The sequence below is a fragment of the Arachis ipaensis genome, chromosome B05 (assembly GCF_000816755.2).
Source record: "Arachis ipaensis cultivar K30076 chromosome B05, Araip1.1, whole genome shotgun sequence".
NCBI lineage: Eukaryota > Viridiplantae > Streptophyta > Magnoliopsida > Fabales > Fabaceae > Arachis > Arachis ipaensis.
In genome coordinates this window covers 142,960,239-142,974,551 of record NC_029789.2, presented here as the reverse complement: position 1 = coordinate 142,974,551, position 14,313 = coordinate 142,960,239, and the positions used below count along the sequence as shown (strand labels likewise).

The window sequence follows — 14,313 nt, the reverse complement described above, 5'->3', positions numbered from 1 at the left end:
ACATTTACTTATTCTTCTTCTTCTAATATATATAGTTTTTCAATGATATCTATAACAATAAGAATAAAAATTTTTAGAATATTTATTGTGTGTGTATATATAATATATTGAATAAACTATTTTTAATAAGAATAATTTAAATAGCATAAAATAAAAATACATGTTAATAATATTTTATGTTGTAGTACGGAAATTTTATTTTTTTGTATTTTTTTGTGAATTTTTCTTTGATATCTACTTATTCTTCTTCCCTTAGTGTATACAGTTTTTCAATAAGATCTACAACAGTAAAATTAAAAATTTTTAAAATATGTATTTTGTGTGTGTATATTTAAGGGTAAATTTAAGAATAATGCATGGAACAGCAATCAGAATTACAGAAAGGGATCTATGAATATTATAGATCAAGGAAATTGACAATGGAACAATGGTAATTCCCTGTCTTCAAGTCTCGGGAAAACTCCCCAATTACAAACGATTCTCTTCCTAAACTCTTCTACATCCTATTCCTACAGTGCTTTACCCCACTTATTCCCATAAGGTAGTGCTTCACCCAAAAGGAGGTTTCCTAACCCTCTTGTGAGTTGGGCCATATCCTTCTCTGCTTCTGCATCTGCATCAGTGATAGTTTAGCTTGCATCCGAACTGAACTGAAAACAAGCCTTCTTTGGCATTGGCAGACTCAAGATGTCATCTTCATTTCTTGTCTACAAAGCAATGAGTAAATGAAAGAAGCAAACACCTTACTAACATAAAGAAAATAATATAAATTCAAATTGACTGTGGGCCACAGCCCACAGAGTTAGATATTTGCCTTGCTTGCAATTGAGGGTTGGCTTGGATATTTGTTAATCTACTCTTATGAAAAGCATGGAATTGGTAAAAGCGCACACCTCATCAGTAGCCATTTTGTTACAATTTCAGAATCATTCAATATAATATAGTAAATAGTATCATATAAAGCTGTTTCTCAAAGTACCAAGTACCATATTGAATGGAATGAATGGTCATCTATCTCTGGTACACAAGCATAGTGAATGGTCATATATCACTGATTTCTGTCATGCAAGAAGTCTGTGTTCTTATCTTTTCTTCAAGAACAAAAACAAGAATAGTCCTAGTGCTCCTTTTAGTTATTTTGTTCTATTTATGCACAAGATTATCATTGATAAGAATAATACTGAGCAACTGAAAAGTGCAGCACTGAGACTAAGAATAATTTTACCTTGGACAGACACCAGCGCTGCCCCTCTCCCTCCATAACTTGTGCAATACTATTGAGAGCTTCATCATCTCGTTTTCTCTTTCTGTAAGGATCAGTGAATCGAATATCTTCCATTATATTACTACTCTCTTGCTTCCATACGTGCATTCCAATCTCTTTTGCAATTGACTCACTTGGGACCTCTTCCCCATGATAGTTACATGCTTCATATGAAAGCTTCACATGATTCCATCCTCTTTCAAAATGTAGTGCTTTATAATCATAACATCTGGTGTTCATCCTAAAAATAAATAATTGATCCACATTGCTCCGCCATCCATATTCAACTTGGTTGCCATTGATGGTCACAGTGGGGTATACTAGAAGTGGGGAAGGGATGTCATCTTTGAGTAGAATTGCTAAGCAAAAAGCACTGTCAGAGAATTCGGTGCCACGAAACCAGAAAGAAATAGAAGCTCCACTGCTGCGCCTCTCAAACCACCTTGGAATGCTTCCACCTGGCATCGCAAACTCGGTGCTTCTACCCTGGTGCAGTTCCTGTCATTCATTCGTAATGCAGAAGCAGTGGTTTAGCATACATTAGTAACTTAATATGAATTATGATGTGATCCTACATTGCTAATTATTAAAAAGTAACGAAACCTGATTGAGTAACACGCTTGTGCACCTCGGACTCAATGATTTGCAGTTTACTGCTGAGAAGCTTTTCAAGTTCGGTGGAATCCCTCTAATCTCCCGAAGATGCTCGCAATCATCCACATCGAGAGCATAAAGAAAGCGAAACTGTTGGATGCATTCAGGAAGGACTGTGAAATTACTGCCTCTTAGATATAACACTTTCAGATTGGGAAACCATGCAACAGCTACGGGAAAAAAGTCATATGACAAATTGCTGTTTCTGACATAAAGATTTTCCAAATGTGAAGAGGGAAGGGAGTGAGTGAGTATTCCATGAAGCCCCTCTTCCTGCTCTCCTGATACCCTCCCCTTATTTCCTCTTAACTCAATATCACACGCATACAGGCGTGGCATCATGCCAATGACACTTGGTATTCTATACATTTCATTAACCCTCAAATACAAACGCTGCAATCTAGAAAGGTTACAAAATGAACATGGCAAATCTTTTATGCCATTGTCACTCAAATCAAGCACTTCTAGATTTTCCATCTTTTCTGGAATTTCTGGAAATTTCTCAAGGCTTGAGCATCCAGATAGACCGAGTGTTTCCAGTGAGGTCAAATTAATATCCGGAGGAAAACTTCTGAGCTTGGGGCACCTTTTAGCATTCAATATTTTAAGTTTAGGTAAAAAACCAACTGAACTGTGAACTGAGACTAAATTACTACATCCTTCAAAAGAAAATTCTTCTACATTTTGAAGATTAGACACATCAAGTATCTCTTTCAAAGAATCACTGTAATCAAAATTCAAAACTTTTAAGGTGATCGACATCTGGAGAAAAAACAGACAAACAAACCAAATTAATGAACAAATTAAAATAAAACCAAATAAACCTGATCATGTGAATTTGCAAACATACAAAACCATAAAAATGAATTTAGTACGCTTACCTTGGATAAGCTATCCAACTTGGGTGACATGTAAGGCAACTTGAGTATGAAAAGCTTTTCTGGATCAAAATTAGAGGGAAAATATCTCTATGGATACCTCCTCCATTCCAATACTCTTAAACTATTTGGAAGATATTTGGGACCTTTGGAAAAACGACCATTTTAGTGTCGTTTGTGGGACTCTTAACAACTTGTTCTGTGAATAAACAGTAGTCATACTTATATGATGTGAACTTTCAGGTATTATTCTTTTGACAATGTGTGATAATGCCAAAATTCATTAATTAATCACACTTAATTATACAGATTAATTGAGTTCATCTGATAAGGTGTCAATGTTTTTTGCCCTCGTAGAATATTAGAATATAGAAAACTAAGTCACAAGCTTGTTGTGAACACATTGCTCCAATTCTTGGTTTGTAGAAAAAAGGAATCAAGAAAAAGTAACAGAAATTGGGAGATGGAAGTAAAATAAGGTACATGGTTTCCTTCAAAACTAGGATTGAAGAAAGTAACAATAGAAAACTTATTCAACCAACAAGGAATCATTCTTAACCAAGAATAAACTTTGATTAGTACTTTTTATGTTTAGCAATTTTTTTAAAAGACAACTTGTTCCAATCTAATAAAACTTTACAATCTATACACGTTGACACATTACAAAAGCTGCAGAGCCTTTCATTATCATCAATAACTCACTGTTCAAGATTCTATATATATGGACAACAACTTATTAATATTAAGAGAGAATATACTTTGCTGATCCTCCTTTAAAATAAAACAACAAAAAATGAAAGTCACAAACATTGTAAAGCAGTAACTTAGTTTTTGCCTAGAAATTTCAAGGAAGGGACACCTTGCATAACTATTATTTTCTTAATTATTACTCTCAAAAGGATAAGATTACATGAGAAGAAAGAGAATATGATCCTATATTGAATATTGATTTGATGTGAAATAATGTTCTGAGAACTCGTTCGTATAAAATCTTAAAAGAATGATCATTAATGTACATAAGCCCACTATATTTTCTTCTTGCATTGCATACAATTTTCTAAGGAAGAAGGGAAAAAACATAGACTAATTATTCGCATTTACTATGAACAACACAACCGCGTTTTCTACCCTCAACGGACATTATTATTGTCTTCTTCTGTCACTGATTGATAATAAACTAATAACTGCAATAACACTAACACTTTCTTCCATTTCTGTTTACCAAAGAATCTCTCTCTCACTCTACACCCAAAATAACTTAATTTTTAATTCAATCCTGTTTGTTTCTTTATATCCAAGTAACCACTTTTACTTTCAGACCATGAATCCAATGAACAAAGTTAAAAAAAAAGAAGTATACAGCAACAATCTAAAGACCCTGAAGGACTTCATTTCTGAAATGCAGCCTAATTTTCTTCTTTCATAAGGATATGTGAATCGAATATCCTCCATGCTACCCTTATGATCAAATAAATGGATTCAACTCTCTATTCCAAATGCTCGCGAACGTTTCTTTGATGAAATATCAATGGGCACTAGCAGTGTACGAAATCCATTTTTACACGTTTCCGGAAATCTAACCACGGCCATCTTTTTTATTAGTTTAATTTAGTAATATCTATGTTTGGATTAGCTTTAGTTTCCTTCAAAATTATTTATTCAAAAAATCATAACGAAGTGAAATTAAGATCTGGAAAAGAAGTTTTGATTAGTGGTTTTAATTTGACCCTGCTGAATTTAACAAGTGATTGAGTTCACTAAGAAATTAGTTGCTGTATTGAAGCCTTTGACAAACTAGCTGTTTAGTATATGTGTTGCATGCATCAACCAAATCAAAAGAAAATTAAAAAAATAAGAGTTTAAGATTAGGTTGGAGTTGTTGCTCACAAAAATCAACAATAAATGAGATCAAAATGTCTAGTGCTGTGAGAAACATAAATCTCAGAAAAAGTAACACACTAACACAATTCTTGACTTTCCATTTGGCATGCCTTGTACAAAGTAGAGTTGGCATTCATGTCTTAAATTACTTCTAAGAAGCACATATAGAATTCACAAAAAGGTAAATAAGAAGACAAGTATTGATAAGACTTTATTTCTTATATGATCAGCATGAGTCAGTGTCATATGAATGAATTAAATTTAGGCAGTGGAATTAATTTTCTTACTGATGCCTCATATTTTGCCTGTAATTTGTGATTCTGAATTTTTTTTTATCCCAAAAGTCTTTATCTATGAACTTAAGAAATCAGGTCTCAGCATGTTTTGTTCTTTCCCCGAAATTTCAGGGGTGTGTGTCCCCTACCTTGCAATTTGCATAATTATTATATTGTTGTGTCATTATTCATCTATTATTATTTTTATCCTGGGGACTCGAGTCCAGACCAAGTCCAGACCGTGGGCAACAGGGTTATCTATTTGCTTTGCATTTGCATTGTGTTATGAATTCCGAATCATTCAATATATAAATGTATGATACAAAAAGTTACTGAAATTGAGCTTCTTAATGTTGTTACTTGTTAGTGCCAAGCCCACTAAATAATTGGATTGGAGGATGCTCCTTAATCACATTTATCTGTTTAGAATTACTTCAATTTCATGCTTTTTGATATATAAAGATGATATTCATTTAATTAAAGAGATAAAATTATAGAAATGATTTAGATTTTTAGCTATTTAGAATCCACAGCATTATTAATTTATTATAGAGAAAGAATAAGAGAAAGATTTTTCAAACAATAACATAGAATAAGCAAGGTATGTCTTCATTTTGTTTTTGAATTCCATTATCCTGTTAATGATTGGATTGAGATTTTGTTCTGCTGATTGGTGGCTATGGTTAGCATACCGTCACATATCTCAACCTTTTTTTTTCTTGTTTGAATCCAGTGATCCAGTTTTCATTCCAGTTCCTGGTAACTCTGCCAATAAGAGGAGGTTTACTCTGTTTTGCCCTTCGAAACTATGGTCATGTTCTTTTTATGAAGTGTCTCTAATGTTGTGGACGTGATTGAGAATTAGTGAGTGCTGATAAGGAGGTCTAGTGTAGCTTGAATCAAATAATTCCATGTTCTTACTATTCCATTGTAATAAATCAAAAAAAAATGTGGGCCACTCTTCCTTTTTCCCTAACCCTAATCACACAAAAACACTCTCTCTCAACCCTCAGTCCTCACTAGTCGTCACCCTCCCCAAACCCCCTTCCTCACTCACAACACACACACAAATCACATGAATAAAGAAGAGAAGAATGGAGGGAGAGCTGCGCTGCGAGGGAGAAGAGAGGACCGCCGCTGTGTGTCCTGCCACTGCCCTCCCCACTGAGCCGCCGAACCGCCACACCTTGCTGCCAGTTGCCGCCGTCATCAACAACGATGGAGGAGAGAGAAAGAGGCGAACGCGAGGAGAGAGAGGGAAATAGTTAACGGCGGTTATGACGTTAACTTAGATGCATCTAACTCAGACTCCAGCTAGCAGGGGTGTTGCTAGCCTAACGTGTAGGCCACACGTTAGATCTGTTATTCTATTAGGACACACAAGAGGAAAGGGCTACCCATAGAGGTGGAGCCGCCTAGGTGTGGACTTTTGATTTGATTTCTGTATGAGAACTCCCTTATTGATTCACTTATTATTATTAACTATTACTTTCTAATTAAAATTACTTTGATGATAATGTTTGTATAGTCTCATGTTGATTATAGATGTATTGTCTGGTCACTGAGTTGCAAAACTCACCCCGTTTTCCTAAAAATATTTTTCAGGAACAAATATTTGACTGTGTGAGACTTTCTATTCAAGAGTAACGGTCTGCAATGAGTACCTATTCTTTGTCGAGTTCCTAGAAGTATATGCTCCATATGTCACAGGCAGGACCAACTATTCTTAGTTATTTTAATTTTTTTTGTTAAAAATATATAATTATTTATTTTAGAACTTGTAAAATATTTGTACTTGCTTATTGAACTTATATTTGACTATGTTAGGCTTGCTATAGGATTATTTTCCTGAGCGCCGGTCATGACTCATTTTGGGTCGTGACAGAGTGGTATCAGAGCCTGGTTTAATCTGTGTAATATGGAGCAAGTTTCCTATGGTAGGATCACAATTGTATAAATAGAAGCGCGCCTATTTGTACGAATTGTGGCACTATCAGAGGCCTATAGGATTGTCATTCTTGTTCTTTATGTCGTTGTTGTCATCTGGTTGTTATCATATGACCTCTGCCGCTTCTTGCCACTCTTTTCCTTTCCAGCCACTTCTTGCCACTCTTTTCCTTTCCAGCCGCTTCTTGCGACTCTTTTCCTTCCCTTTGTACCCAATCTCGACTTAGTCTCTAATAGATTTAAAGTTTGTGAATTTTTTTCATGGAAATAGAATGTTTTGAGTAATGGTACATAATATGAATTGATATTTAGCCCCACTTTTATCTACTTTAACACATTAAATTATTGTATTGTTTTAGGTTCCGTTTGATCTTTAATTGTTATGATCCGTTTGAAATGTGTGTTTATTTAGTTTCTAGTTAAACAAATATTAAATAAGTTTGCTAACTATAATACGGATGATAGATAATTGATTTTAAAGACACTAAATCCACAGCATGAGTTTCTTTGAGAAAGTTTTGTCTTTGTCCAAGATCATTGAAATTTCCATAGTTGATATTAACATTTGGATGTTAACCAAATTGAGTGCTAAAGTTCTATACTTAGTATAACTGGTCGTATGAAAAACACATTTGAGCTTCACTCAGGTAGAATCTTCTTGTTTATATGTTATTAAGTGAATACGTCTCTTAGATTATAGGTGATTTCTAATTTTATAGACTTATTTGCTGAGCTTGTGGATTGATCATGGTAATTATGAACCATTTGATGATTATTTTAAATGTGATAAATTGTAGCTTGCCTATGAGTGTTAGCCACTGATTAGATACTTGTTTGCTGATTCATGTCATTTGATTAGTGATTATTACAGTAATTAACAAGTAAATGATTTTGGTTAATTATTTTTGAGATCCATAAGGTTATTGGTTGTTGCTGCTATATAGGAGTTAATCTTATTATTTGTTACTGAATTGGTGACTGATGTGACTGTAACTAGGTGAATCTTGGTTGTTATCTTGTAAAAATTTCTATTGAATGGGGGTAATAAACACTCTTAATTGCTTGTGTTGTTGTTGGAGATTATATGCCTGATTTGTAGTTATATATGATGGATTAATAAATGTTTTGATTTCTTTGATACGATGAGGGCTTGATAATTTCAAATTGAAGTTTGTCATGATGAACTTGTGATCTGTACAATACTTTTGTGACACACTTGAGCATCTGAATTTTTTCCTTCAAATTAATTATTTTATTGAGTAGAAAAGTTGTTCCAACTCTTTTAGCATGTTGTTCTAACTTTTACTCAATATTACCTCATTGGTAGTCCATTATATGATGCTTTACGTAAAAGTTAGTTACTCTAGTCAGCACTATAAGATTTATGTAAAAAGTTTAGTATTGCATTCACATTTTAATGACCTTGCCTTGTTTATTTTTCTTTTTTTCTACACTGTTTTTTTTAAACCTAATTAATTTTTAACATGTCAAAACTATCAAGTATTGTGCTTATCATATCATCTGTGTTATGTGACTGTTTCTTTTATATATAGGATTATCGTGTTTCTATTTTTAGAGTGGCACATTTTTTTTCAATTTTCTGATGAATGTTCATTTTGCTTTACTTTATTATGGGTTTAGCTTATCTGTTCACATGCTGTGTCTAATTATGTTTTTTTTTTCTCCTCTTTTCTCTAGTTTAAATTGTTGTTGTACATGCAAAATCTTTTTATGCCTATTATTCATACTCATGAATTTTTATTTTGCTCTGCCCAAATTGTTGTGGATTTGGCTTGTTTCTTCATTTTTCCCCTTAAAATGCTCCTAGCCTGTGGTTTTAGTTGTGGTAGTACATCTTTTTATTTATCTTTATGGCCTTTGCCCTTACAAAGTTACAATTATGTTTTTGTACGTATTTCGAAAGCTGTGTTGTGTTACTTTGTAGTGACACACCGACGATTTCTTTGGTTTTTAACTTTTAAGTAATGCCAAACATCATAAATATTTTTGTCAATAAACTATTTTTGTTACTATATAATTTTCTCAAATGATGGTTGTGAAACGAATTGAGTTGCGAATGGATGTTTGATTCAAGTCTATCATCGCTTATTGGGTGCAGATGCTTTATATGCTTCTGGTGATTGTGTGATTGCAGACTATATGCTCTAGTGTAATAAATTTATTAGCTTGTCCTTTTACAGCCTGTTGAGCTTTTTTCATTTATTTTAATAGTGAAAGGCAGTGAGATAAATTAGTTTTGTACTTTTGGCTGGATTATCTTGGCTAATAGGATTGTTGTTTTTGTTATGTAGTTTTGAATTCTAGTGATATTTAGTAGCTGGCTTTGTATTAAGTTACTCATTCTTACTGATGGTTTCAAAAAAATAAAGGGGGTTTTTCTTTTTCTGATTTTGTTTCATTTGCAGAATCAATATTTTCTATTACCCCATTGATTTTGTTGATTATCTAACTATGTCGCGGATTCTACTTTGTTTGCCCAATAAGGATTTTAATTGATTAAAGAGTCTCTGCATTGAGGGTTTTGTGTTAAGTTGTTCTTTTTTGGCCAAATTTGTCCTTGGTAACAATCACAGTATATTTTGAATATTGTCTGTTAGAAATTCTGAAAATCGACTGTTTTACTACTAGTACTTTGCCTTGGTTCATAGCCCACATCTTAGGTTGACATTTCTTCATACGTTAAGGGTTTGATATCAGTTGTACTATTATTCTTTAAATTTGCACATCATGATCTAAGTACAATTTATTTTAAATTGTTGTATCAACCATTTTTCTTCCAAAGATATATAGGCTTTGTAAAGTTCTTAACATGATCGAATTTTTGAGGTAGTCACATTGATTCATTAGTCTGCTGCTTAACTGATCCTATGTTATATGACCTTTTTGAGACATCACTTTGTTGGTTTTAAGTTGCTCAGGATTGCAACTAATTGGAATATGTTGTCGCCGGTCGATATTCTTGAGCTTCATAAATCTGTGGTTCTATTACTCCTTGAGTGCGCTGCATTGTAATGGTGGTTGAGTAATGAAATTCGAAACTTTGCTAGATTGGTGGTATTGTTTCCCAACTAATAGCATTCTGTTTGTTTATCAATTGGTGTATATGTAGCACATTTTTTAGTTTATTATTTGGAATTGTCGATTGCTAACCTGAAGGATGGCTAGTGCCAATGCTATGTTTGAGTAAGCGGAACTATTCCTACTAATATGCTGTTTTCACAATGCCCTTAAAGAGCCTTGTAGATCGATTAAATTCCTTCCTTCTGTTCAACCTTCCTATCTCTTATAACTTGACATTTAAGGTTAATATGCATAATATGATTTGAAAATGTTTTGCTGGCTATATCTTGCATGCTTGGTTTGATGTGTTGGTTATGTTTGTCTCTAAGTCTGGAATCTGGTCATGTATATTCTGCTTAATTCTTCACATTGCCTCTCTCCTTTCTCATCCTTATCCACCACATAATTGTACTTGAACTCTTGGAATCTCATATGACTGTGCTTTTTATTTTTGTTTTATGTTTTGGGTGTATTGTTAGAATTTGTGTTACTCTATATATTTTATACTTTTGGCTATGTTATTTGAACTCCAATTAGAGTTTGTAGTGTGCTTTTGAAAATTTTCATATCAATCTAATTATGCAATCTGTTCTTTGTGATTGATGGTGCTTCATATCGGCTCCTTTTGCTACATTGTATATGTGAATATTAAGAAATGCACAGCATTTGATCGTTGCATAATATCTGCAAAATGTTTTTCTTTATGCATTGGGTTCAATTTGTATCTGGATGTAATATTGTATAATTAAAGTGCTTAAGTTCTTTCCTGCAACTTTGCTCAGATAGCTTGATTTTTAGCCTTGTTCTTGCTATATATTTGTGCAAATTATTAAACTTATGGTGTCATGATGTGGTTACACTTCTTTCGGATAAGGTTGTCTCAATGTTGTTTTCTTTCCTTATTCCTAAATGCATCATTTCTTGCATCAGGGTCTAGTTGTATGAAATAGATGTGACTTGTACTGCCGAAAAGACAATATAAATAGTAAGTTGGTTTGAAATTCGGGGACCGAATTTTTAAAGGAGGGAAGAATGTAATAAATCAAAAAAAAAATGTGGGCCACTCTTCCTTTTTCCCTAACCCTAATCACACAAAAACACTCTCTCTCAACCCTCAGTCCTCACTAGTCGTCACCCTCCCCAAACCCCCTTCCTCACTCACAACACACACACAAATCACATGAATAAAGAAGAGAAGAATGGACGGAGAGCTGCGCTGCGAGGGAGAAGAGAGGACCGCCGCTGCGTGTCCTGCCACTGCCCTCCCCACTGAGCCGCCGAACTGCCACACCTTGCTGCCAGTTGCCGCCGTCATCAACAACGATGGAGGAGAGAGAAAGAGGCGAACGCGAGGAGAGAGAGGGAACCAACTATTCTTAGTTATTTTAATTTTTTTTGTTAAAAATATATAATTATTTATTTTAGAACTTGTAAAATATTTGTACTTGCTTATTGAACTTATATTTGACTATGTTAGGCTTGCTATAGGATTATTTTCCTGAGCGCCGGTCATGACTCATTTTGGGTCGTGACATCCATAATAAGTAACTCATTTTCATACATTCCAATATTTTGCATAAGGTTATTTTAGAACCATTATGGTCTGTGCTCCACATTCTTGTTGAGATATGACTAATAAACTACTTATTTGCATTCCTAGCTATTCTCGTAGTACTCATGTTAGAAATTCAGAATCATTCAGTGTAGTGTAGCATACAATTTAATCTGTTGATAAAAAAGTAGCAAGTGCCACATTGAATGGATATCTCAAGTACACATGCATGGTGATTTCTATCATACTGTACAATATTCTTTTTTCTTGTCTGTCACTAATGAAATAAACAAGATTGTGCACTTTATGTTATCTTCAAGAACAAGAACAAGTTCAATGAATCACTCTAGTCCCAGACTCCCAGGGCTCCTTTTATGTACAAAAATATCTATTCTTAATATATAAAAGTAGATACATAAGTATGCACCACATTACTTTTGAGACATTTCTTTCTTTCTACTAATGCCATGTCAGCAATATTGCTTACTTGGCACAACTTTAGAATCAACCACTCAATTCTTGCTAAATCAACTATTATTTCCAAATCAGCAAAAAAATAAAATATAGAAATAAAAATCTAAAAAATAAAATCCAATAAATTTGTAATCTCCAAATATATTAAATTCATATTCCTGTATTTATTATATGATAGAAGATTCAATCGGTGGTTACCGTGAATCTATTCTTAATATATAAAAGTAGATACATAAGGTTATCTACATTACTTTTTAAACATTTCTTTCTTCCTACTAATGCCATGTCAGCAATATTGTTTACTTGGCAAAATTTTACAATCAACCACTCAATTCTTGCCAAATCAACTATTATTTCTAAATCAGCAAAAAAATAAAATATACAAATAAAAAACTAAAAAATAAAATCCAATAAATTTGTAACCTCCAAATACATTGAATTCATATTCTTATATTTATTATATCTTACCGTTATAAACAATACAATAAATTTATAACCGCAACAATTAATTTATAAATTAAAAGTTTAAAAAATGAAAATTATATTTTATTATTATAATTATGTTTATTATAATCATTTTAATTTTTGCCAATGAGTTATACCTCAAATGGCATAGTCTCTCATATTGGTCGCGAATTCGAGTCTCTGTATTTTTTGTAAAAAAAATAATCATTTTAATTTTTAGAAGTAACACTAGGTACAAAGAACTATTATTGTAGTTTTTACTTATTATTAAAAACAAATTCTATTTTATTTTACCAATATAAAATTTGAAAAGAATATTTGAAAACTAAAAAAAAAAACAAATTTATTAAAAGAGTATCAAAACGAAACCAAAAAATATATGATATTAGACATACATTTTTATATATTAGATACATTCGTAGTATATAAGATGTATTATGCATGCATGTTTACCTCAAAACACTAATTAACTATTTTCTTTTTTTTTTTTTTACTAAAAATGTTTAACTTTTAGCTTTTGTTGCGTATATTTGTACATATAAGATGCATCATGCATGGATACAAATCTAAATATATAATTATTACAATAATTATGTTGACGGCAACTCCATAAGTTTAGGTCATTAATTACATCAATTGCATTGCCAACTTTAGAATAATTATTATTTGGCACAACTTTAAAATCAACCAGTCAATTCTTGGCAGATCAACTATTATTTCCAAATCAGCAAAAAAAAATATATATATACAAATAGAAAACTAAAAAATAGAATCCAATACATTTGTAACCTCTAAATACATTGAATTCATATTCCTATATTTATTATATCTTACCGTTATAAATAATACAATAAATTTATAACCGCAATAATTAATTTATTAATTTTTATAAATAGCTCACTAAAAGTAATAAACATCCATATTACAAATGTCATAATAATATTATTAATCATAATTGTAATAGCCAGAAAAAAATAAATAAATAGATAAGCCGGTGGGACCCACTCCTAGATTTTTATTTTCTTCTTTCTCTAACCCTAGCCACACTCTCTCACTCACCTCCCACCGCCGCACACACTCTCACTCGCCTCACACTCTCTTCCCCACAGCACACACACCTAGACTCCACGGAAAAAGAAAGAAAGAAAAGGAAAAGAGAGAATAGGGGAGACCGCAAGAAGCGAAGGGAGGAAGGAGGGAGCTGTCCACACCAAGCCACCACGCGAGGGGAGAGAGAGAGAGCCACGCCTTGTCACTGCCGGCCTGGAGCTCGCCATTCGTGTCCCGTCACGTCGCCGCCAGCTGCGTCCAGCTCGCTGCCGTCGCGTCGCCATCAGAGGCCAGAACCGAGAGATGCGTCCAAGAGAGGGGACGAGCGCGAGAGACGAGACGAGAAAGGACAGCCGCCGCGCCTTGTCTCCGTCACTGCTGAGCTTCAACTGCCGCCTTGCCAAGTCGCCGTCGCCATTGTTGAGAGAGAAGAGAGAGCTCGAAGAGAGAGAAACAGAACGTGCGAGAGGAGCCATCGTGAATAGAGGGCTGTTTCGTCACCGGTCGCCGTTCGGGTGAACCTTGGTTGCTAATGGAGCTGTTGGTGCCGCTGGAGCTGAACCGTTCCTGACAATAACCCAAACTATCGCAGCTCCACCTTGTCGTTGCCCTAATCCAAATTCTGCGCTCATTCATTCCATTCTACGTCAATCCTCCAATTTTGACACTCCCGATTCGGTATCTTCGGTCCCTTGGGACCAAGTTGTGAGTAGACTTTACATTTATAATTGTTTGATTATGCATCTATAATTATTTTGACATATATCTATTATGATCTTTGAATTATACTCA

At 33.7% G+C, this 14,313-nt stretch overlaps 1 protein-coding gene across 1 annotated transcript in view; it reads right to left on the bottom strand.

The window, feature by feature from the left end:
* The window catches only part of LOC107644584, a 45,807-nt gene continuing 31,825 nt past the window's right edge, over nt 332-14,313 (bottom strand). The window contains exons 10-11 of the mRNA XM_016348473.2: nt 1,226-1,371; nt 332-707 (exon numbers count right to left, since the gene is read on the bottom strand). Of these exons, the coding sequence (XP_016203959.2) occupies nt 630-707; nt 1,226-1,371 (224 nt within the window). The 3' untranslated portion in view covers nt 332-629. The remainder of the gene's footprint in view (nt 708-1,225; nt 1,372-14,313) is intronic.